This window comes from Brassica napus, chromosome A6, assembly GCF_020379485.1.
Source record: "Brassica napus cultivar Da-Ae chromosome A6, Da-Ae, whole genome shotgun sequence".
Classification (NCBI taxonomy): domain Eukaryota; kingdom Viridiplantae; phylum Streptophyta; class Magnoliopsida; order Brassicales; family Brassicaceae; genus Brassica; species Brassica napus.
Genome location: NC_063439.1, coordinates 3,483,028 through 3,508,703, shown reverse-complemented (window position 1 = coordinate 3,508,703; position 25,676 = coordinate 3,483,028). Strand labels below are relative to the sequence as shown.

Here is a 25,676-nt window from a genome sequence, read left to right as displayed (position 1 = left end):
ATAACATATAAGAAAAAATATAAATGTTTTTATTGTATATTTAATGTGATTTTTAAATATCTTTTAATAATATAAAATTTTAAAAAAAACTAAGATACAAAAATTGTTATCAAATATTTATTATTCATAATAATTAATTTTCACATATACGTTAATCATAGTAGGTAATTTCGTAACTTTTATTTAAGGAAAGTGCAAAACATGTTTTGGTACGTTATATATCAATTCGATAGTTAGTTTAATAAAAAGTGTAATATAAGTTAAGATGGACCAACCTATTTTTCTAAGAATAGTATATTTTGTATAGTTATTTATTAAATAAGAATTTATAATCATATGGTTCTATGATCATTCATATCGTTTTATAACAAAATATTTAAATCATCGATAACAAAAATTTTAATCTGAAATCTTTAATAAGTTTATAATTTATAAATGTTCTTGAAAATTCATTGAAAGTTTCAATATTAAAATATTTATGTAATCTTATGGTATATAGTGTTTAATCTATATATATATATTTGTTTTATTATTAAATGATATCTTTTACTCATATGGTTTTAAAATCATGTGTATCTTCTTATAATAAAAATGTTAAACCGTTGATCATTAATTTTTAACATAATAATTTTAATAGTTTTAGACATTTATTGTCGTTTTTAAAAATTCAAAATATAACATATACGAAAAAATCTAAATTTTATTTTTATAGCTAATTTGATTGTTTAATTTATTTTAATAATATAAAATTAAACAAAAAATGATGGAGGAGATATAAATTGTTATCAAATCTTTATTATTAAAATCATTAATTGTCATATATATATATTAGTCATTTATGGTAATTCCGTAGGTTTTATTTAAGGAAAGAAAATATCATATCATATCATTATATCATATAGTTTGACCAACTTATGTATCTAACAACATAAAAAAATCTAATGTGGACCTACTTATTTTTCAATTGAATGTAATTGACTATCTAATTGAGTGTCACCTATGCATTGGAGCCTCTTTTAATTAATACAAAATTGAGGTTACATCTTTTCAAATGTTCCTCAATTAATATATAGGGGATATCTATATCTATAAATCAGAGTTTTCTCTCACCTCCTGCTGCCACATCAGCATGGAGGGAGGGGCTTTTTTAGACACCTGGCAAACCGAAAAAACCAACGAGACTAACTTTTCATCCTTCCCTCGATACGAAGACTGTTTCTTTTGTCCAGGCCCATTTGCTTATGTGTCTGAGCCAACATTAAACTCACCATAGATAACTAAGCGATCCTTTTTCATCCCGATAAAGCACCTCCAATTGATTTTCTGTAACGCATTCGATTCTCACTAATTTCTTGCATTAACATCTTCATCCCACTCCCCCTCACTCTGTATCATTATTGGAGCTCAGTATAAATTTGCATGGCTACAACGATGAAGAAGGCCATATCTACAAAATCTATCACTATCTCTGCTAATTACCAGCTCCTACAGTGGCGAATTCCTTTCTCTGGTTGCTGATTTAGAAGCTGGGTCGCTGTTTCGGAGATCCATCTTCTGAGGTTTTGGGAGGCTCGGATTGGTCTCAAGATGTGGATGCTCTAGCTCCCTCATTCTTCAGCGGCAAAGACAAATCTCTAGGCTCTCTCTCTTTCTCTCTCGATATTTTTCCACCAGATTGGGTTTTTGTGTAACTTTTATTGTCTTTTGTGTGTATGTACAAGAAATTTGAGCAACAAGATCCGGAAGCAATCAAGCCTTGGAGAGCAAAGCTAGAAGTAAGGTTCGCTGGGACCGCTACCAATAGTGGTGGACGGCGATGACAGACGAAGGAGAAGGGATAACATCGTCACAATTATATTTCACATGATTCACCACTACCTAACCTCCCATCAAGATCGACGGTAATCAATCTTTTTTTTTCTTATGTGTGTTTTGTTTTGGGATCTGATTTCTCAGACTTTGTAAGCGTTTTCTCTTAGATCATCTCCCCCAAAAAAGGTTTTTTTTTTTATTTTTTACATGTCTTGAGTAGTTTTTGTGAAACGTGAATTGGTTCTGGCCAGAATGTGATTGTGTTTTTTTGTCAAGTTATAGACAAGGGCGAACTAAAATTAAAGGTTTTTTTGGATGGATTTGTGGAGTAGCTAAGAGAGGTAGTTATATTTAATCAATCAAATCTGATTGCGCAGATCATCTCAAAACATATATAGAGGTTAAAAAGAACTCACAAAGATCACTGGAATTGCTCTAAGTTTTGAGTGATACATCGTGAAAAGTTTAATGAGCTTAAACTATTGTTTTGCAAGGACTAACTGAGAATCATAGCGCTTGAAAGACTGCTTTTGTTTGGTCTTTTAAAGTCACACGGGTTTGTAATGGTATTTTTCCAGGTGATAAGATATTATGCATGAATTCCTTTCTCCTGATTTGATAACGGTGGAACAGATTACAAACATTAAGCTACCTACTGATGTTCCACCCTTTGATCAGCTCTGCTTTTGATCTGATCAAGCAAAGATGTCAAAGTCTGGTGGATGAATGGACCACCGTGGAGTCTCTTACACGTTTGGACCTGAAAAGGTCGCTGAGTTTCTAATAAAAACGATATGGATCCCATCTATAATGCTCAACAGGCCAGTCTACTACACAATGTTCATGTTTCTTTTTCACTAAACAAGTTGCGAATTTGTAAATTGTAATATAATCTTTTTTTCTTCTTTTCTCACACAGGTTGTAGAGGATGGTTATGACTATTTTCCTGATTGACAGCTTGCTATTATATCCTCTGCTCCTAACTACTGTGGTGGCTTTGACAATGCTGTTGCAATGATAAGTGTTGATGAAAGTTAAATGTACTCTTTCCAAATTCTTAAGCATGTGGGTCGGAGGCTCTGGTGCTTATGATGAAAATAAGTACTTCAAGTACCTTTTTATTTGGTCTTTTAGATTCGCAGGTTGCAATAGTATTTCATCTAAACTAACGTACCAAGCCTATCACAACCTCATAGACAAGTTGCTGTATATCAGTCTCAAATTGCGGAGATTAAAAACCAGCTCTCACTATTTGCGGACACACAATATTCTTAAGATTCGATTGATTAAAAAAAGAAATTGGATTTGTTTGTTTTGCCATTTCTTTTCTCAAAACTTTATGTTCTAATGATCTTCTCTGACTCATTTTAGACAGTAAAAAGTATACAAAGTTTTATTCTTCCATCAACCGAATTACTCAGGTATATACAACCTTTATTACTCTATGACTGTATCAAGCGCACATACACACACAAGAATCTTCGGAAACTAAATAGCACTTAAATCATTGACTGGTCTTTAAATGGTGGTTACATTTGAAACTGTTGAACTGTGAATGTGAGTGGAAACAAATGCTTTTCTGTTACTTTACTTCCTAAATTTAGGGTTAACCAGCCAGGAGCTTATAATATGCAATGTATAGTAATTTCTCAAGCCCTCTCCTCAATTTAAAGACCACTATTTTTCCTTGCTTTTCACAACAACCACCACCAAAAAATGTAGTCTTGTGCAGTTACTTTATCCCTGGTGTTGATAGAACACAAGGAAGCAATGTACGTTTCTTTTTGGTCTCTCTTCCAATTTTTTTTTTGTAAATGGTCTGGCTGCCATCGGCCTTTTCGATGGCCACCATCTCAGAAATATTAAATAATCATATCCCCCATCTCGGAAATAATAAAAATTTCTTTTTTTATTGTAATAAATTACATCTTCTGCCAATGGTATATGCAAAATATACATCATATTTTTGCATATTAGACCATTCATCATGTTTTGTAAAAACTAAGTTTCCCAAGTTAAGAAGCAAAATATGCTTTATATTTTTCCATCGATTCTAATGCATTCCTCTTGATGATAATTTTAAGATAACTGAGATGTAGCTGTCCGTTGTCGATGTGTGATGTGTATCTTCTTTTAAATATAAAAATATATCTGATTATTACAGTCTTTCAAATATAACATATTTAATACAAAAGTAAAAATATTTTTAAGTAACTTTTTAATAACTTATCATGTATATATTTAGACTTTTATTTCTTTAGCAATCATCTTAACATCAATTATGCTGACAGGATAGTCAGATTATTATATATCTTCATGTCTTTGATAAAAAGATTGTTTTCTAAGATACCATGAATTATTTTTCAAAATTTATAAGGCAACATAAACTTCATGTTAACAACAAAATCATATATTTAAATTATGTATCAAAATAACTAAATAATAGTAGAAAACCGGCGCGTAGCGCCGGCAAACCTCTAGTAGATAATAAGGTTGATGGTTTAGAAAATCAAAAACACTCTTAGGGTTCTCGCTGCATCTTCGGTCTGAGCTTTGATTCACGCTTCGCGTCAAATCAGGTTTCTCTTTTCAGATTTGTTTCATCCCAGCGTTGTTTGAATATAAGATTATAAATTGCATAGCCTTGTTTGACTATGAATCAATAAATCCAACCACTACAAAAGTTACGATGGATAATGAATTGGAATTGGCGAGTCAGAAGCTTGATCTTGTTACGCTTGGAGAATCCTCAACCTATCGGTTATACTCCAAGGGTTTGGTGAGTGAAGAGGTTATTAAGGATGATACGATGTTGGTCGGTGGTTTAGGCATGTCCCTCTGCGACTCGAACGATAACTCGAAATCAGAGACCAACAAAGCTCTGAGAAACCGAAGCGTCCTGGCGCACTCTGAAGCTCTGGAATTGGCTGCCATATTTCAAAGGTTGAGTTGGGCGTTGGAACGTGGTGTTAAAAGTATCCAATTCTTCTGTGACGATTCCATCATCTTGGATTACGTAACAGGTAAAGCTGCACCACCGAACGAGTCCATTGAAGCAAAACTTTTGGAAAAAGTGATTTCTCTTCGTCAGACAAGTTTCATGTCTTGCGAGACATTTCCTCTGCGCAGAGACATCAGTTCTGTCATTAAGCTAGCAAGAGATGCTATTGCTTCCCAAACAAGATGGATTGACGGTGACGACACCAACGCTGAGTATGAGACTTGTCCAGCCTGCTACGCACACGTTACACCTCGTCACAAACTTGAGGTGAGGAGCGGTTGTTTCCACCGCATCTGCTTTACGTGCATAAGGGACTGTGTCTCATCCCAACTAGCACGAGGGGACACCGTCCTCTGCCCTTACCCGGGTTGCGAGAAAGAACTCGTGCTGGAGGATTGTAGAGGTGTTGTTGATGATGATGCTCTTAATCTTATAATCCACCGCAAGAAGGAGAAGGCCATCCCCGTTTTAGACAGAGTCTACTGTCCCAAGCCTTCTTGTAACTTTTTGATGTCCGACCGCGACCTCCTCGCCGTTGATCCTCGGCAAAAGAAGTCAGTAGAACGCACGTGCGTGGAGTGCGGCTTGTTTTTCTGCAAAAAATGCCATGTTCCATGGCACTACAAGAAGACGTGCAATGAGTTCAAGAAGTCCCAGGCTTACCTGACATCTGACACCGCGCTTTTCGAGTCTTTAGTGAAGACACAGGGATGGATCAAGTGTCCCCAGTGTGCCACCGTCGTTCAAAAAAATGGCGGGTGCCAACGCATTAGCTGCAGGTATTATTGGACATTTGTTATTATTGACACTGGTTTTATTTGTCTTTGACTCTACTTACCTGTGTTTTTTTATTTTCTCACAGACATTGCAGCCACAAGTTCTGTTACGCATGTGGGGCTGCGTGTACAAGGAAGAAAATGTCATGCAACTGCAGCCCACAAGACTAGCTAGCCTTCTAACGTGCTGAAGGGCCTCCTGATATGCCAATCTTCTCTTCAAATAAAAAAGACTATATAGACCATTCCAGATAGTTTCCTATTAACGATATGCTAGTGAGCTTCTGTATTCCCGAACAAGTTTGTGATGCATATTAGACACTTGCTTTCTCTCTTCAAATGAAATCTAATACGAAAACGACCATTATTGAGTTTTATAGTTAAAACTGATACCAATGTTATATGCATAAAAAGACAAAGGTAGAATGAATCAGAACTTGTAGAAGAATGAGAAACTCGAGAGAGCCTGAAAATGTCCATATATGTTTATGAGTGGACCAAGGCAGAATTGGTGAGAATTTGATCAACTGTCTTTTTTTTGGGGGGGGGGGGGGGGGGGGGGGGCATAGAACTGCTTATCCAGTTCCTCATCTCTTAAAAAAAATCAACAAAAGCTTTTGTTTGAGTAAGCCTGATTCTCTTATCACATGATTATACTCTGGTGGTATCTTTTATCAACACGAGGCAATGCTTGTTCATCTGGATAACCGGCTAAATTGTGAGAGTAACCAGTTCAGATTTATAAAACAACAAAAACCACAACAGATTCTAATCAAAGTCAATGCCTTTATTACATGAGAAGTTCATGATCAAAGTCCAGTTATCAACACAGGCTTTATAGCATTGATCCCCAATAAATGAGAGTTATCACATTTACGACTTTAATTTAACTATCTCTACGTTCATTTCTGTTATTGATTTAGTTTTGGTACAACATAATTCGAGGCAGGCTGTAAAATTGTTTTAATTAAGGTGCTGGCTTGGAATATATCGATCGAAGAGTACACGATTACACGTATTAGTGAAATGAGAATCATATATAAAATTACAAATGCGCTACAAAGACAGCATTAACGAATTTTATATTAATTTAAGCATACGGTTAGCTAGCAAAAATTAGGAGACCGTTAACAACTTTTCCAATTAAAACCGTTAATTGATAGATTAAGGAAAAAAATAAATGCTTTTCAGAAAGAGATGAGCATTCTAGAATTATTTTGTTTTTAATTGGTTGTGCAGGGTCTGTTTATACCATATAAAACACATCAACTAGAGTTTGAGGGTTTTTGTTTATTTTATAAATGTAAAACTTTGATATTACTGTAAACGTTTTAAACTTATAGTTTACATTTTAATGTAATATATTGTGTAATTCTATAATTTTATTAGTTATCTTTCTTATCTGACATTACTTTATAATAGTGCATTAATTTTGTTAAAATGCATTACTGTATAAAAAGTAGTTGATTTATTTGGTAAATATTTTTATATTTTTCAACCTATTTATTATAATTAAAAAATTAAAATTTATAGTTAAATTGGTTTGTTTGTTAATATTTTAAATGAATTATTAAAATCTAGAGTTTTCTAATAGCATATTTGTGAATAACACATATGAACTAAAGGTTAGTTATATAATTTATATTTTGTTATAATCATTTTAATAATTGTATATTTTTTTGAGTCTCCAAAAAGATAATATATAATTTTAGATATGAAAGTTTAACAAATGTTGACAATTTTATTTTTTATAACAAATGTACAAATTTTAACACTTATTTAACAGTGATTGATATTTATTTATTTATATAAATGAAAGCATCATTAAAAAAAAAGGTTAATTTACCAATTTAAAACAAATTTGTTATATTTATTTCATATAGTACTTATATTTTAATATCAATAAACTATAATTATAAAATTTATAAAAGATAGCATATAATCTTATTCTTGTTTCTTAAATTGTACTTAAAATCATTGTAATAGTATTAATTACAAAATTAAATATTGCATTATTTTATAAAAACATTGAAATTTTATAATTAGATTTTGTTAGATTTTCCTCAACTGATTTTGTTTGAACTAAAAATAATTAAATTTATAGTTAAAATTGATTCATTAAGATTTTAAAAAATGATATATATTTGATTGATAAAAGTAAATAATCAAAAATGTCATAATAATAAATCAATGAAATGATCCTACTATGACTTTTGCCTAGTAGATTATTTTGTGCTTCTCTTTTGGCAGAGAAATGTATCTCAAAGTTAAAATCCAATGCCATCAAAATTAGTTTATAGTATACACAACAAGATAGTGCGGTTATAGTACTTTAAGTCAACCTAGTCGAAGTATGTAGAACATTTTCATACTCGCATATTACGTCTTTATTATTATTATTATACATAGGCATCTTGGCTCACCAAAAGGGGTCGAGACTAGCTCGAAAGAGCATTTGCATCTACAGACGGTTCTTTATCGCCAATAATATTTAAATGTTAATTTTTCGGTGGCCGAAACTCCAACCCAGGTAACTTCCCGTATTAGAGTCGAAACTCCCTTGAAAACAAGTTTTTAAACATATTCCATCTAAATGAGACATTTTAATTTTTTTTTTGTCAATGCATTATAAGTTCTAACATAAATATATGATCACCACAATAATTGTTAAGCCTCAAAGGTTCTTATATTAAATGTATAGTTAAATAGATAATATGTATATGCGTGTGTATATGTATTCTTATATTGTAGTAAGTCAATCTAAAATACAAAGCTATATGGTGTACGTACGTTTTACATTTCACAGAACGTCTCCGGTGGCTTAAATTTCTCGAAACCAGACGCGTGTTGAATCCATATATATCTTTATGCACATTCTCATAATATATAAACCAATTACGTGGCAAAGATTATCAACCTTGGTTAGCTTTTAACCACGACACTTTTTCTATAATATTTGACCTTGGCTATTGTTTATATTGTATATATTATATATACTAGTTGAATTCGATCGTGTGCAGTATGCTAGTAAGTGTATATAATTTACATTTTAATGAAACAAAGGTCAAATGCATGCGAGTGGGATTTGATCCGTACCGGATATTATGCGGACTACGTGCTCGGAATTTCATATTTCTAATGTTAAGGTTTTGACATTCCATAAGCTTACCATTGCTTCATCAAGAATAATTTCTTTTACCAAAAGTAGCTATGCTCTAATCAAAAGTTAGGTCAACTTCATTTTCGTTATGCACTTATGTGTATAATTATCAGTTGTCATTTAGAGCACCGCATACGTTGTTTAATCAAAGTTACTCATTAATATATATGCATATTTAAAATAAACGATTATTTAAATCTTTTCATGATACTATTATGAAATATATGTGGATGTCATCTAAATTGTTTATGCATTGTCTCGTCTTACTATCGCGATTGGATACATGATAAAAGGAGTTGGACCACGTGATGTATAATACTCAAATATATTTCTATGTTTATAAGCTAGTTGGTTAGATTATTATATATACTCGTAGCATTTCCATAAAGCTGAGTCTAAGGTAAAGGTTTTAAAAGCTAAAGCTAATTTGTATATTGCTAAAATAATTATGCCACAATTCAATAGTATATATATAACTTTTGTATAAAGACGTGACATTTTTAATGGGATCTCATATTTTATGTATGAAAGTAAAATCTTCTTAAAAAGTTTTATTGTCGCTACAAGAGAGAGTTTAATTAGAATGATTTTCCAGTTCATAAATAGAAACTATGTAGATAACATTTGGTTTGTAAAATATTATTTGAAAGCCTGTATATTAAATCTTATAATTAAATTATAAAGTCTGGTCTCTCCAGATTTCTTATTAATGGAATGCTGAGCTCAATCGAAAACAAAAGCACATCAAATTAAAATACAATACTAGTTGAGCACGTCAACACAACTTATACGCTAATATAATGATCGATCCAGATACTTCATGATGGTGGCGCAAACTATAAATCATGTTTTTTTACTGATATAAATCATAAGTTAATAGCCCAGTATTCTCATTTAACGCACTACAATGGTAAACGATATTCATTTCATATGAACTATTTGTTTATTACAGGAACAGATGCTTGTCATGTGCACATTAGCTTAAATCTCATCTCAATATGTGAATTCGTTCATTAGATATACAAATAGTTATCTGGTTTCTCTGCTAATGTACGGGATCAAATTTCATCCCAGCATATAGCTGAAAGTCGATGTAAAATTAATATTTTGGTGGCGTAACCTATAAAGATTCTACTATATATAAAGGCCTAGCTAGCATTACTCATCAAAATACTTTTCATATTGCAACAATAATGTTATACGTTTTACCAAAAAAAAAAACAAACAATAATGTTATTATATACTTCTTCCGTTCCATTAAAATAAACTTTTTAGAAAAAAAATTGTTTCACAAAAATGTATTTTGTATTTTTATGAAAAAATTGTAAATTTATTATTGGTTAAAAATTATTAAAAATTAAAAATTACAAAAAAATACATTTATTATGGTAGTTTAATGTGTTTTCTTAATATATGTGAAAATATTAAAAATTTTTATTTTTAGAACGGATGGAGTATTTCTTAATACAATGAGCTGACGAAACAAAATTGAATTAGTAGAGACTGATGAAATAGATCACTTAGAGCATGATTAACCCCGGTCTCTTAGCCGGGATTCTTAATTCATGCATGATTGATAGTTTTTATTTTTCTACACTTTTCGGCTAAAAACGGCTTTTATATCTCTTATTTAAGAGACGTTCTTAGATTTTCTTAGTTAAAATCTAAGAAAAACTAAAAACCGTCTCTTAGCCGAAGTTAAGAACTCCAGTTAAGAAACCGGAATTAATTATGGTCTTATAATTTACAAATCACTGTACTAGTCCTAAAGATCAGATATGATATAATAATCCCATCAATCTCAAGCATACACATATGCACATACATATGGTAGTCTCAGCATGAGAAGTTCTTTTTACAGTATTTGGAACAGTAGTGAAGTGTATTTTGATGATGATATCATGATCATAATAACGATGATTGGACGTGATCATAATACACTATAGGAAACTAGGAATCATACATTTTTAAGCTCCAAAATCTATTCAAAATTGATAAACTGACTTGTATTGTATATATTATGCTAGAAGCATCTCTACTTATAATGCGTGAGATATTCTAATATCAGGTCCATGTTGGAATATTAATCAATTGGTTTTATTTTAAGAATCATGGGTTTCCACCTTAATATAATTGATAGTAAATTGAAAAATGTCTTTTCAATATAGTTGTATATAGGAGATAATCTAACATCAATGATTTTAAGGGGAAGAAGATAGAGTGGTTTCACCGTGAGTTCCAAAGTAGACAAAACTAAATCAATGATAAAAATGAAGATGGTGATAACTAATTACATTCACAGCATACTATATTATGCTTATATAAGCTTCACATACACACATCCATAGTGACACAGAATCTTAAAATAGCATGTAATATATTAGAGTTAAGGGGTATAGTCAAGTGCAAGGACATCATAGGACATATACATATACTCATACTACACATACACATGCATACACATCTACATATATAGATAGGACCATGTGTTGGATCACTTGTATAAAAAGGTGATAAGAGAGACTAAAGTTGATAAACTCAATAAGAAGAGAAAAAAATGGCCGATGAAGATAGATTGCTACCAATAGCCAATGTAGGGAGACTTATGAAGCAGATCCTACCATCAAATGCAAAGATCTCAAAAGAAGCAAAACAAACAGTTCAAGAGTGTGCAACAGAGTTCATCAGCTTTGTTACCTGCGAAGCCTCAGACAAGTGCCACAGGGAGAATCGAAAGACGGTGAATGGAGACGACATCTGGTGGGCTCTAAGTACTCTAGGCCTCGATAACTATGCTGACGCCGTGGGGAGGTATCTTCACAAGTACCGCGAGGCCGAGCGAGAAAGAGCTGAAAACAACAAAAGCAGCAACGATAGTGGAAATGAGAGAGAACCAAACATCACAAGTGGTTATAGTAGAGTTTTGGAGAAAGGAAGCAGCTCTTCGGCTCGTTGAGATAAATCTATGTGACCTGAATCATGTACTATTAAGCCAAGAAAGATCTATAGAGAGAAGAATAAGAGGATTATATAATGTTAATGCTGAATCTTTATTACATTGTATATGTTTACATTTGCTTTATAAATGTAATTTTCTACACATAAATAAAGCTATGAGATTTCTTCTTCAAAGAAAATATTGAACCAGTGGAGAGGTGAGAAAGACAGCAGAAACAAGGCTCAAGCTAGCAAGATGATATTCTTTTTTATAAATCTTAGGTATGAAAAGTAGTAAGTTAGTAAGAAAATAAGACGTTTATAATGCGTCTCACCCCAAAGATCGATCTAAGGATGCATCCATGAAAATAAAAAGGAAAAAGGGAAGAGTTTTATGTGTATATATCACAATGCATAGATCGATGTACTGTCTTAATGTTCATCCCCATATGCTGTTTGAGCCTGAGGCTAATGTAAACCAAGATAAAGGAGGATTAAAACATAACCATTTAAATGAGTTCTTATTAGAAATGGGATTCTTGGTGAGTTCTGGTGAAGTCAGAACGTAATTAGTTCACATTAATGGGCAAAGCACCAAAAAAAAATTTTTTAGTTCAAGTCAATATTTTTTTCTTTGCCAAAGAAAAAAAACAGCCAATCAAACCTAGCACAACCATTCGGGAGATGGGCTTGTTTTGTTTGTCGCAAAGCTGAATAGTCAAAACGGTCTAGGGTTTGCGTAGAGAGGGTATTAGGTCCAGAATTCAAAAAAAAAATGACCCCAAGATTTTAAGGACCACCACCTCATGGGTACACTAAACCTAAAATTATATATAATTTTTTTCAAGATTTGTATATCTTATGACATGCTCGCTTTATGGTTATCTGCAAATCGGGTGATTTTAAATCATCAAATAAGAAAAAGAAATTTAGAAAAACTTCATCAAAGAAAGATGCAGCCAATAGTTTATGTAGAGTTTTCTTGGGACCACTTCTCAACTATGTTATGTTCTTGCTCTAATCAACTAAAATTGAACATTTAACATATATAAGAGATTAGTTCGAAGAGACAAAAGCTGATATCACAAACATCAAGATCTTTATTTAGCAATGACCATACGAAGATAGTAACATTCCTTAGTACATTTAAACCATTAGTATACCAATGTGGTAATACACCATTGCTATGTACTAAAACCTTAACAATGCTATATCTGACATCCAAGTACTTAATGATTCTGGGATACATGTTGGCTTCCACTGGCTCAAACCATGGAATCGCGGCATTGAGCTCCTGCACAGGCAGGCAGGGTTGCCTTGGGAACCATGAGCGCGAATATTTTAAGGTATCCACAAGTACACACCACATCTGATGTGCCCATTGAGAAGACAGAAAGAAAGATGAAGAGGACAAGTCCATGTGAAATATAAACGCTTATTATGATGATTTGCATACAACCATTGCAGCATGGACATAAAAGAATATAATAACTTAGTATGATGTTTTTACATTCAGCCATTGATTTTAAGAAGTTGCTGAACTTGATACCCATCAGAATTAGATGCAGGTATGTCAAAACTTCTTTGATTAAAAGAAAATATCTACTTGATATCATATATATTTTGTCTCTTTGATTTTATTTACTATTAGTGTAGTAAGAAAACAACTAATTCGTAAAAGAAATTTCAAAGCTTGGGGATTACGTAGAAACATATACCAGGTTTTCCTTTTGATGAGTTAAAAGATAAGAAGGATTTGCCAAGATAGGTTGAGTATTTACTTTAGTAGTCATACAAAAAAAAAAAGATAGATCTAGATACAGATTTAATAATGAGATTCGATCTTTAATTACAGCTTATATTATGAGATCACTTTTATAAATGAAGAGAATTAATAGAACCAAGTTTAATGCAAAATACATCATATCTATTCAAGTAGAACCAAGATAAAGGCAGCTGCATAAATCAAGTAATGTCTTGGCCTCACCTCTATTCTAACTGGACGAGAAAATAGCAATAAAGATCATGATGTTATTTACCCATAGGCAACTTTCGTTTACAGATATTCCAAATGAACAACTCTGGCTTTTACATCCTCTTCATATTGTTTTCTCATCTGCCGTTCCTCTAAAAATTCGGATTTTTCCTTTTTAAGAACATGTAAAACCCTAATTCTAAACATATTGACTTTGTAATTGGACTTCTTTAGAATTATTTCCTTCAAAGTAAAAAACTTCAGATATATATATATATATGTGTGTGTGTGTGCGCGCGCGCCCCACTCAAGAGCACGATTGTGTGCATTGCATACATTAGGTAAATATTAATTATGACGATTTCAAAACCAGATTACAGTTTACCAACAAAAAAAAAAAAAACCAGATTACTAACAAAAAAGTGAAAGATAAAATTGCAGTCTCTCTAATACCTGCGATGCGTCACGTAGATTATAGAGACCACTCGACCTTAAATCCTCATATAGTTGAGACTTCATCACTGATTGGTTTTATCAGTCTCGACCTGTAAAGAGATGTTGACCTTGTCTTACTTACCTATACATTTATTTGCCCCATCTTTATTTTATTTAAGCCTTGCGCGGCCTTTGACCTAACCGTCTTGTAAGTGCTTATAGATAATTAAAATAGTTTGTGTCCATCAAAGTTTATGTGTATAATTTAATGCTTACAGCTTACAGTGAAATATACAAGCCGTGGCTATATCAACCTAACTAACAACCAGAACATATTTTGGACTTTTTTTGAAAAAAAAAAACATATTTTGGACTTTGCTTCCTCTGTTATATCTTTTATAGTCTTCCGAGAAAAAAAATGTAATCATAGTTTGTTTTCTTATATGCGCAACCTGATGCAGTTAAGTTTTACATGATCATGGATACGACGAGTCTTCTGAGAAAGTGAGAACTGGGTGTAATGGACGATCGTCACACGTTTATGCCTCTGAACATCCCTCAAATCTTGCAATCCTTAAAACATTAGACTACCTTCTCCTTATATATAGGGTAGTGATTTAAGTTAATATACACAATGAATTGAAAAAGATGAAGACAAAAATTATATAGTTCGAATTTTAAAAACAAAACAAAAGGTTAATTTGCTCACCTGTTTTACTTTAAACACAAGAGATTTAACTGATGTAAATGATGATTAGAAACATGTCTTCATATCTATTTCTTTTTAATGAAAACAGTAGTAGTTGATTATGCTTGAAAAAGTATGTGTTTATTTTCAGTTGGAAACGTTATGACAATAATTGTCTGGTTCGAAATTAGAAAATATCAATGTCTCAAATTATTCAAGAAACAAGTAAACACAACTTATGCATACCAAATTTATTTTTAATTTTATAAATGTGATAAAATAAAGGATATGAAATATATTTGACTACATTAAAAAACATTCAATGGATGCTATATATAACACAAGAGTAGAGACTATTTGTATACTTTTGACAACAGAAAAAAATGAAAAATAATATATTGTTATTGTTGGTAATTACATAAAGTAAAACGATGTAATATATACAGTTTTGATTTTTATTTTGATTTTTATTTCGGGAAACTATTGTTTTTAGTAAGTAATAATAATAAAAAAGAAAAGGGAAAAACCATATCTCCATGGGATTAAAAACAAACATTTACATTACGCTGCTGCGCTTCTTCGCCCCTCAGATTCTTCACCTCCCAAAGACCCCAATCACAGATCCAACACAATGCCTTCCCAAATCAGGGTTCCGATCATCGGCGTCTGTTATCCTCTCCCGCCTTCCCGAATTTAAGATCAGCGCCGCGAATTTCTAGAAACTTTCCTTTCCTCGATTAGGTTCTCCAGTGACGCCGTATTATCTCATCAGTTGACCTTCCCCTTTCATCGCCAGATCGTTCCGTGTTCCGAGCTAGGCCTCGTTATCAGGTTCTGGTGTTCATGAATTTCAGCTCTCGTTGTAGATCGTGATTTGGGCTTCTAGGGTTTCGATTACTGGTGCCTTGGGTTTGTGAAGAATCTTCGAATCGATTGAGAAGTTTGTAGGGATTAAGTTTCTGTGGATTGTAAACTATATAAACAAACACGTTGTGAGGAGGGGATGTTTGGTTCTACAGTGGATACAAGCCGTGGGAACAGCGCTGCCTCAGGGCAGCAGCAGCTTCTTACTCCGACTCGCTTTGTGTGGCCTTATGGAGGTAGAAGGGTCTTCCTTAGCGGATCTTTCACCAGGTGACGTGGATAGTTGCTTTGTATAGGTTCTCTGTAGTGCATTAGATTGACTTTTGAAATGGGAATGCGAACAGGTGGACAGAACATGTGCCAATGTCTCCACTTGAGGGCTGCCCTACTGTTTTTCAAGTCATTTGCAACTTGACTCCTGGATATCATCAGGTTGATAATTTGAACTTTGATCTGTTTCGTAACAATTTCTTCGCGAGTTCTTCCCTGCTGGAGAATTTTAAGTCCTTATAGACTCTGTTATAGCCATGATACTGATCAATTTAGTCTCTAGATGCTTAACTAATGCCATATGCATGAGGATCATATATACATCTGTTATAGTTGATTACATTCGCATCAAGTAGTATATGAACGTGGCTATTAAGACCTGATATTATATCCATTTGTCTCTGATATTACATCCATTTGTTTCATTTTCATTATGAGATGCTTAAGTAGCCTCTGATATTACATCCATTTGTTTCATTTTCATGCAGTATAAGTTTTATGTTGATGGGGAATGGCGGCACGATGAGCATCAACCATTTGTAAACGCTAATGGTGGAGTGATGAATACGATATTTATAACTGGACCAGATATGGCTCCCGCTGCTTTTAGCCCATCGAATATGGATGTGGATGATTTCTCCCAGAGAGTGGTAAGGGATTTGACTTTTTATTTTCCGAAAAATGCAGTGTTATGATATGTTTGTTTTCTTAGTAGTTTCTGTTGTGTCTCGAATATTTAAATACGACGCTTCATTTTTTTTCTTATTACAAATCTGAAAATCCTTAGAAGAGATATACGTTTTCTGCAAAAAAAAAAGGAGGGAAATAAATAGTTTATGATAGTAATAATTTAGATGATATATATATATAGCAGGAGCCTTGAGTTCCATAATCCTCATTAGGCTAAATTTCAAATTGAATTTCTGACTCGTTTTACGTGGGGATATTTAGGCTGATCCTTCCCAGGATTCTATACCTAGGATGTCAGCGGTTGATTTGGATATGTCCCGTCACCGTATATCTGCTTTGTTGTCAAACCGCACTGCATACGAGCTGCTCCCTGAATCGGGCAAGGTCTGGTTTCTTCATTTTCTTACTTTTTGATGATTTTTGTCTTCATATCCTATATATTATCGATGAGACTACCTTCTGTCATCTTAATGTAAACTTTTACAGGTTATTGCATTGGATGTGAATTTACCAGTAAAGCAAGCATTCCATATACTCTATGAGCAGGTTTGCGATATTTAATATTGTGTCAGCTTCTCATCTTTTTGGATGTTCCTCTCTGTCCCTCAGTCATGTATGACATTCTAATGTTGTTGCATCCCGACCTGAAAAGGGAAGGCAGTGAAACTTAAAAGAACTAGTTTCGTCTCAATTTATATCTTGATTGTCTGGGTTTCTGTTTTTTGCTAATTCTGGATGCTTTCAGGGAATCCCTTTGGCTCCTCTGTGGGACTTTGGTAAAGGCCAATTTGTTGGAGTTCTTGGTCCATTGGACTTCATTCTAATACTGAGAGAGGTTGGCTTCTCTAAGAAATTGTTCATTGCTAGAGCATTCCTTCGAGTGACTGATGTATCATTTTAAACTTTCCAGTAGGAAATTGTGTTACTGTCAATAACTTGATGGGGAGATTCATATGCTATACTGTCTAATTATAATACTACAGTCGGGTTAATGATAGTAGGTTGGGTTCACAAATATTCATATGATTTAGTGTCTAAACTTGGGATTAGTTTGGAGTATAATAGATTTCCTAAGTTTTCAAGTATATTACCTAGAAATTTATGTAGATCTTTGATTAGGTTCCTCAGTATGAAGTTTTTCACTCTTGCGTGGTAATAGCAACTCTGTGAAATTGCAGCTTGGAACGCATGGATCCAACTTGACAGAAGAAGAGCTTGAGACGCACACAGTAGCAGCCTGGAAAGAGGGGAAGGCTCATATTAGCAGACAATATGATGGAATTGGGAGACCGTATCCTAGGCCACTTGTTCAGGTGAGATTCTTATTGTTGCTTTCTACCGCTATCACTGCTCATCTTTTCATTTAGCTTCCTCTAAATGATCATCTCTCTTGATTTTATTTTCCTTCTACGTTGAAAAAGATCATGTTGTTATCTCGATCTACAAACTTTTGACGAGTGTTTTAGCAATCTAGACTCACATATATCTGCGGTTGATTAAACGTTATAGGTTCAAAATAAAATGAATTTTTTTTTTGAGCAACAAAATAAAATGAATAACATGACTGTTTCACTTTTGGATTGGGAGGTTTATTCATTTAGGATTGTAACTGATTCATATATGCATGTCTACTTGTTTACTAAACTATCTTTTGTCCGCTTCCATTTGCTTTCACTGACATATCTTTATCCTAGAAACTTCTATTGCAGTTTATACTTTTCAGTAAAAAGAGCTAGAAGATTTTCTCTTTTACCATTAATGTTTTCATAAATTGCAATCAGGTTGGGCCCTATGATAATCTGAAAGACGTTGCCCTGAAAATTTTGCAAAATAAGGTGGCAGCCGTTCCAGTTATTTATTCTTCTCTGCAGGATGGGTCATATCCGCAGTTACTGCATCTTGCTTCGCTATCAGGCATATTAAAATGTAAGGTCCTTCAATTGTGAATAAGATCATAAGGCACTGATAAGCGCTCCACATTGACCATATATTTTGTTAAGGGATGGGATCTAGGAGGGAAGTTAGAACATATAGTTGGAATAGCCTTTCCAAAATTTTAGCAACAGTTTTCCCTGTTGTGTATACACATGTGTGAAAATTTATGCTTCTTATCAAACACTTTAGCCCTAATTACACATAATACTCCAGGTATATGCAGATACTTTAGACATTCGTCTAGCTCTTTGCCAATCCTTCAGCAGCCCATTTGTTCAATTCCCCTGGGTACTTGGGTTCCTAGAATCGGAGAATCAAGTAGCAAACCTCTCGCCACATTGAGACCACACGCTTCTTTGGGTTCTGCGCTCTCGTTATTAGTTCAAGGTAAATCCGTTTTTGCTCCTGTTTTCATCAATACATTGGTGACGTTTCAATCGGATTTAAATCTTCTTCATAGATCGTTATCTTACCTAGTAGCTGAACATGTGGTGTTCTTCGACCTGTCTTATCAAAGTTGTGTTTACAGGAATATTATCAATTCAAATCAACAGATTTCAGAATTTCACATGATGCATCTATGTTTCTAATATCTTGTGTGTTTCTGTTTTTTACAGCTGGAGTTAGTTCAATTCCTGTAGTGGATGACAATGACTCGCTTATTGACATATACTCTCGAAGGTAAAAACATGTATTCCATCAATCGACATGATCTGTCTTCTGCATTACATTTTCTGAAGCCCGGTGTTCTAATCACATATCTTTTTTATTGGCCAGTGACATAACTGCCCTGGCTAAAGATAAGGCATACGCACAGATTCATCTTGATGACATGACGGTTCACCAGGTAAACAAACAGAAGTCAAGATGCATCCCATGTCTCATCAATGTTATCTTTCAAGTCTAAGCTGAGCTGTCATCAGAAATTGTCTTCTTTCCAAATTGTGCGAACGTATGAGACAGAAGAATGAAAAGAGAAAGAGAGAGAATTAATGTGGTAAAAAAATGTGTGTGGTTTCAGGCGCTGCAGTTGGGGCAGGATGCGAGTCCGCCTTACGGAATCTTCAACGGGCAGAGATGTCACATGTGCTTGCGCTCAGACTCTCTTGGTAAAGTGATCGAGCGGTTAGCGAATCCAGGTACGTACCATATCCTTCGATAACATCTTCAAGCTTTGATTTTGCTTTCATTACACACACACACACACAAACAAACATCATCAGATGAGAGAAGTATATTTATATTGGGGTTTGGCTGTGTAAAAAAAACAGGGGTAAGGAGGCTGGTGATAGTGGAAGCAGGGAGCAAACGTGTTGAAGGTATCATATCTTTGAGTGATGTTTTTCGATTCCTGCTCGGTCTTTGACTTCCTACAACGACAAACCTGTGCTACCTCCGAACTCGCTTTTCTCATTTCCTCGAAGCAAACTATCCAACAATTTGCTTATTTTTCTTTTATTGTTGTGCTTTTTTTTTGGCAAGGAATCATGTAAATTTTCTACGAACTTGTTTCATTGTTATTTTTATTATTTTTAGTTGAACGGGTTTCCCATTCTTGTGAAGGATATTATTGGCTATCGAAATTATTACTTAGTAGTACATTTTTTCTCAGCTTCTTTTAACTAGTGTAAAATGTATTCCGTTTCATGCTTGATCTGTTAACTACTTACAACGATAAAACACCAACTTCAAAACTCTGTTTTCTCAATTCCTCAAATCAAACTATCCAACAATTTGCTCAATTTTATTCCCTACTATTCTTTTATTTTTTTCGCAAGGAAAAAAAACTTTTTTATTGTTATTTTTGTTATTTTAAGTCCAACGGGTTTCCAGATGTTCACTTAGTATCGCATCTCCTCTCAGCTTATTTTATTTTCTTTCCTTGTTGAGTCTTCGATTCAAAGCTTAAAGTTATGTGCATTAGTTCATAAGGACAATATAACGGAGCAGAGACTTAAGGGACCGCAAGCAAATGCTAATCATATTATTATAACATGTAAAAGCAAATGCGACAACAATCAAGTTAAAGTTGCGATGTATTTTATATTTGTTAGCAAAAAAAAAAAAAAAAAAAGACTAACAATAAATTGATTTATGATTAGAAATTTTTACATTCTAAGACACTTTTTGTCTTTCTTATTACACAATCAGACACAATAGCCATGTGACACACTTTATCTGGCTGCAATGTCACATATACCCTCTACACTAACCCAACCACAGTTTAATTTCAACTAAGGTGTCAGCATTTCTTTTCAAAAAAAAAAAACAAAAGTGTATCATCGGTTACACTAAATTTCCCCCAAATCACAAAACCTAATTTCTTCCTCTGCCTCATTTCTTCCTCTCCGCCTCATTTTCTCCGTCTCGATTCTCAAACCGTCAACACTCCCTCTCTTCGCCGTCAACCATGAGGAAACCAAAGGCAAAGAAGAAGGTCCATGTGGAGGACGAGGAAACGCCACCACAATACGAAGTCGGAAGTCCATCTTCACCGGACCTCCGTCTACCTCCTCGACTTTTCGCGACGGACCGCTTCCCCACCAGGCGTCTAAACATCTATTCCTCTCCGGATCTACTCCCTTTTATTCGCAACGTCCTTCGCGACACGCCGGAATTTGAAACCATCCGTAGGTCCTGTTTCGGGAAACTCTTCGACCTCCCTGCTCGTCAATGCCCTGTTTCGTGTAAGCTGATCCACGCGTTTCTCACTCGTCAGCTTGTTTGTCTTCCCAAGAACACGCTTTGGTCTGCATTTGGTGGTTCTCCTTTCCGATATGGTCTTGAGGAATTTGGCACTGTCACGGGCCTCCCTTGTGGTTCATACCCTGAAAGATACAATCCCAACACCGGTAAAGCTATCGTCGCCGGCAAAGATAGAGTATGGAAGAGACTTTTTGGGAAGAAAAAATTTGTGACGATTGTTGATCTTTGTCGGATGCTTGAGACCGACAAAGATATGGATGGTTGGAAAAAGATACGGATTGCTCTCATTATAATCGTCGACGGCGTTCTCATCGCTCACAAACAAGAAGCACGCCCCACTCCTCGTTATGTTAGGATGGTTGAGAACCTCAAAACATTTCTTGCTTTCCCTTGGGGTAGAGAGTCTTTCCTCAAGACCATATCATGCATGAAACCGCCGAAATTTGTCCCCAAGAAATGTGAAGATCCTGTTGCTACACTTGTCAAGACGCTCAAGCAGCGCAGTTACAGATTACAAGGCTTCCCACTTTCACTTCAGCTTGTAGCATTTCGAGCCATCCCCCTGCTTCTGGATTATATACCGGCTCCATCAAACAACCTCACCGTGATGGACTTGGAAGATGGTACTCTACCACAGCACAAGTCAATCAATGCCATCCACATCCGACGCGTCGAATTTGACCCCAATGTAAATCTAAAACTTTTGTACTAAACTAACTCAAAAATGAATTTTTTTATCTAATCATTTTACCAAACTAAGATGCTTTTGAATGTTCTCAGCTGGTGGTCACTCCTATTATACCCATCGAAAGTCAGCCACAACCAGGATGGGGACTGTTTCCAGACGATGCGAAGGACGACAGTGTTCTCTACTTGGAACAACTTATAGCTGGTCAACATTCCTTCAACAAACATATGTGGCATGGCGGGGTTACATCTGAGCCTATCATCAAGAAGCCAAAGATCCGTGTCAAGAAGAAGGCTGCTACTATTAAGCAATCTCTACAAACAAGTCAGCCGTCTGCAAGGAAGCAAAGGCGTATAAGTTCCTACTTTACACGTTCAACCACCCAAAGCTTCACCAACGTTCAACTTACGGAGATGGTGATTCAACTGTCAACGCAAGTGAAGCAGCTCAAACGCGAGATGAAACGTAGGAAGAAACGATCTCATGCAAGGCCATCATCTTTCAACAAACTTTTATCTCGTCGCAAGCAGTCCAAAACACCACCCCACACTCCAGAACCAAGTCAAAATCAGGTGAATTGCAAAGAACACACTTTTTTGCCACACAAATAGCTTTGTGTTTTCACCACTAACAAAGAATTCATTTTTTGGCTGCAGGATGATGCCCCAATGGAGACAGATGACTTGCCTCAAACGACATCCCCTATAATCAGTCAATACGAAGCTCAGCTACATCGTGATTCTGCAGATGATCATCTTGCTAGTTCCCCTGTAACCGACAATGGCATCCACACAGAGAGTGTCCACGTTTCACCTAACCACAACAACACAAGTGCCCACACATCCCCCGTCCACAATGTTCACCCTAGTCAACCCTCCCCCGTTTACGCCACTCCTCCACTCAGTCATCTGTCTCTTGCTAGCTCACATACGAGCGACCACTTCATCCACTTTCAGAGTGTCCACGTTTCACCTAACCACACAAACGCATGTGTCCACACTTCTCCTGACCACAACGATTACAGCAGACAAGTCTCCCCTGTTTTTAATCAAACTCCTCAGCCAAGTCAGGTGATCACCCACCCCAACGATGATACAGATGACTACGACGAGCCACCTCGTACTCCAGTAAGCAAGCAACCTCCTTGGGATGAGCTCAACTCAGTAGTCTACGATAAGAGTGATCACCCCAACAGCCCGGAGATTAATCACATCCTCTATCATGGAGTGAGGATTTACGATCCCATCAATCCAGACCCACCAATCTTCGATTCATCTATTCCTCGGAGTCTCCTATTACTCTCACCGCAGCCTAAGACAATACTTACATCACCCACTAAGAGCAACGACACTCTGCCAGGCTTCGCTGTTCATGCGACTACCGTCAATGCTTTCACAGCTACAGCTTCCTCCGAGTCTCCACCCTCTCTTCCTTCTAAGGTTACCGAGTCTCCACCATCTCTTCCTTTTAAGGTAAACCACATCCTACATAATGTGAATTGACTTGCTACTCTTTCTAAAATAGTTGAAGCAAATATGGTCTCCATTTTCAGGATCAAAACGCCCTTGGAGTTGTCGACCTAACGGCGACAAAAGATGTGGAGAGCCACGTTCCCTCTTTGGAGGAGAACCACCTTGCTAATGAATTGTTCAAATCTCCATTAATCCCTGCGGTTACACTAATCTCGCCACTTCCAAGTCTCGAGTGGGATCTATTCTACAACACAGTCTCAACTAAGACGAACGTGTAAGTTTCCAAGCTATTTCCCAATTTACAGATTTCCAATCTCTTTGCTTCCTTACACCTTTATGTTGCAGCTATCACTCCACACCCTCTTCTTTTGACTTCTCCAACAAATTTCTTCTCGATCTCGCTAAACCAAAGCAATGGACTTCCACACGCGTAAGAGTTCTCTCTTTTCTAATTCCTCTCAACTATAAGCAACCTACCTACGACGGCTAACTTTACTAATACACATTCTTGTTTATTTTATCTAGCACATGGAAGTTTTAATCCACATGCTCGGTGCCAGACACTCAACACATCTTCTCACTGAAAAGTCCGCATTCACCACACCACTCCTACCAGCTTATATCACCGACAGTTGGCCAGATTTTGCTCCTTGCAGAAAGAGATCAACCTTCCTGTGGGATGAACGTATTGTCGACATTGTTCTTCACCAAGGGATGAAATGGATGGAGGACGTACACACCATCTACACTCCGATGCTTTGGGACCGTAAACATTGGGTCGGCCTAGCCATCAACCTTGACATGGGGTATATTGAGATTCTAGACCCTATGCCCGCTTTGTATGTAGATACTCGTGTCGAGCGCTTCATGCTACCATTGGTTACCATACTCCCTTATCTAGTAAGGAAAGTGGCTATGTGTGAGCTTACTCAGTTTCGTGGAGTTAAAAAGTTTGTCTGGAGACGATTACCTGACCTCTACAACAACTCCAGATCCGGTGACTGCGGCCCCGTCAGCATGAAGTTTCTGGAGATGCACGCTCTTGGAGACCCAGCACCTCATATGTCAGGCATCACCGACGAAGCTGTTGACGACTTCCGCAAACAGTATGCCTTGGACATCTACAAAACCATTGTCATGTCTGCTTATTCTACCTAAGTTGTTTATGCTGAATCACTAAGCCCACCTCTTGTGTAACAATGGGGCATCTTCGTTTTTTTTTTTAAATTTCCTATGTTGAACTTGACAATGCTTCTATCTTCTCGTACTCTCAGCTGTGCTAGGATTCCAAACTCTTTTGTACTCTAACTCTGCTCTGTTGGCTTAACTATGTTTCTGGTAATTGCTTGGGATGACTCGACCATCTTTTTCATTTAATTCAATGAAAAACACAATACACAAACACACTCTTACACCATGTCCACGTCCACGTCCACAAACAACAATGCCACCATTTACACCTCAGTCTTTCTCGCACAATTTTGTACTTCCCTCTTCATTGCAGATTTTGGGACACAAAAAACTTTTGAATTTCAAAAAATCTCAATGGCCTAAGACCCAACTGTACTACCCCTATTAAATGGACCCCACCTCCTTTGTTCTTTTAACTCTCTAACCAAAGACCTGCTTTTTATTAGTTTTCCCTTGCGTTAAAGGATCTCAATCCCTCTTCATCTCCACAAAACCTAGGCTCGCCATGAGTTCAACTACTTCGTCATCTCGTTCTCAAACACACACAACACGGGGCATTCCTTCCAAATGTTGGTGCGGGTCGAACCTGACTACCTTTGCTGCTCAGACCAAAGAAAACTTATACCGCCGGTTCTACAGATGCGAAATCGCCATCAAGGTATCCTCCGACATTCTCTCTATCCCTCAATTAACATACTATTAATAACAATTAAAGAGTTCTTCCACCTTACAAATGCCAGAGGCAATCGGAGCACCACCTTTTCAAATGGATAGACGAAGCCATCATCGACGAGATTCGAATGGTTGATAAAAAGGTCTCCCACCTTCAGTCCGATTTTGATTCATTCAAGACGACAACAACTATGCGACTTCACGAACATGCCAAACAGATTGACGAGATCCTCCTGGAGATGAAAAAGATTTTTCATGACCAAAATATCCTCCTCGAAGAATTAAGAAACAAATCAACCTTGGTTCTGGATGCTAAATCTCATTCCCCTCTCCTCAACGTGGCTGCTGCTGCCATTGCTCTAGGTACTTTGGCGTGGTTGTATGCAAAAATCACCAGCATCTGA

At 35.6% G+C, this 25,676-nt stretch overlaps 6 protein-coding genes and 1 long non-coding RNA gene across 7 annotated transcripts; all 7 read left to right on the top strand.

The window, feature by feature from the left end:
- Window positions 1-1,189: 1,189 nt before the first annotated feature.
- Window positions 1,190-2,449, top strand: LOC125610155. Its single transcript, XR_007340164.1, has 2 exons — window positions 1,190-1,901; window positions 2,391-2,449. It is a non-coding gene; the product is annotated as an uncharacterized LOC125610155 (long non-coding RNA).
- Window positions 2,450-4,501: 2,052 nt separating this feature from the next.
- LOC106349730 (E3 ubiquitin-protein ligase RSL1-like) lies at window positions 4,502-5,760 on the top strand. Its single transcript, XM_013789701.3, has 2 exons — window positions 4,502-5,592; window positions 5,676-5,760. The coding sequence occupies exons 1-2, from the start codon at window positions 4,502-4,504 to the stop codon at window positions 5,758-5,760; spliced, it is 1,176 nt and encodes a 391-aa protein (XP_013645155.3).
- Window positions 5,761-10,482: 4,722 nt separating this feature from the next.
- Window positions 10,483-12,034, top strand: LOC106351187 (nuclear transcription factor Y subunit B-4-like). The gene has a single exon (XM_048782078.1). The coding sequence runs from the start codon at window positions 11,307-11,309 to the stop codon at window positions 11,703-11,705; it is 399 nt and encodes a 132-aa protein (XP_048638035.1). The 5' UTR covers window positions 10,483-11,306; the 3' UTR covers window positions 11,706-12,034.
- Window positions 12,035-15,318: 3,284 nt separating this feature from the next.
- LOC106346293 (sucrose nonfermenting 4-like protein) lies at window positions 15,319-20,144 on the top strand. The gene is made up of 14 exons (XM_022720599.2): window positions 15,319-15,615; window positions 15,785-15,918; window positions 15,993-16,080; window positions 16,407-16,568; window positions 16,870-16,992; window positions 17,095-17,154; window positions 17,354-17,443; window positions 17,787-17,921; window positions 18,390-18,534; window positions 18,757-18,930; window positions 19,161-19,224; window positions 19,321-19,390; window positions 19,565-19,682; window positions 19,815-20,144. Exons 2-14 carry the CDS (start codon window positions 15,788-15,790, stop codon window positions 19,907-19,909), a joined length of 1,455 nt encoding a protein of 484 aa, XP_022576320.1. The 5' UTR covers window positions 15,319-15,615; window positions 15,785-15,787; the 3' UTR covers window positions 19,910-20,144.
- Window positions 20,145-20,953: 809 nt separating this feature from the next.
- LOC111214423 lies at window positions 20,954-21,961 on the top strand. Its single transcript, XM_048734935.1, has one exon. It carries the CDS (start codon window positions 20,954-20,956, stop codon window positions 21,959-21,961), a length of 1,008 nt encoding a protein of 335 aa, XP_048590892.1.
- An 831-nt stretch (window positions 21,962-22,792) lies between these two features.
- Window positions 22,793-24,567, top strand: LOC111214131. The gene is made up of 5 exons (XM_022716312.2): window positions 22,793-22,840; window positions 22,894-23,409; window positions 23,490-23,683; window positions 23,755-23,839; window positions 23,935-24,567. The coding sequence occupies exons 1-5, from the start codon at window positions 22,793-22,795 to the stop codon at window positions 24,565-24,567; spliced, it is 1,476 nt and encodes a 491-aa protein (XP_022572033.2).
- Window positions 24,568-25,105: 538 nt separating this feature from the next.
- On the top strand, window positions 25,106-25,676 carry BNAA10G10560D (uncharacterized protein At4g04775). Its single transcript, XM_013883887.2, has 2 exons — window positions 25,106-25,258; window positions 25,341-25,676. The coding sequence occupies exons 1-2, from the start codon at window positions 25,106-25,108 to the stop codon at window positions 25,674-25,676; spliced, it is 489 nt and encodes a 162-aa protein (XP_013739341.2).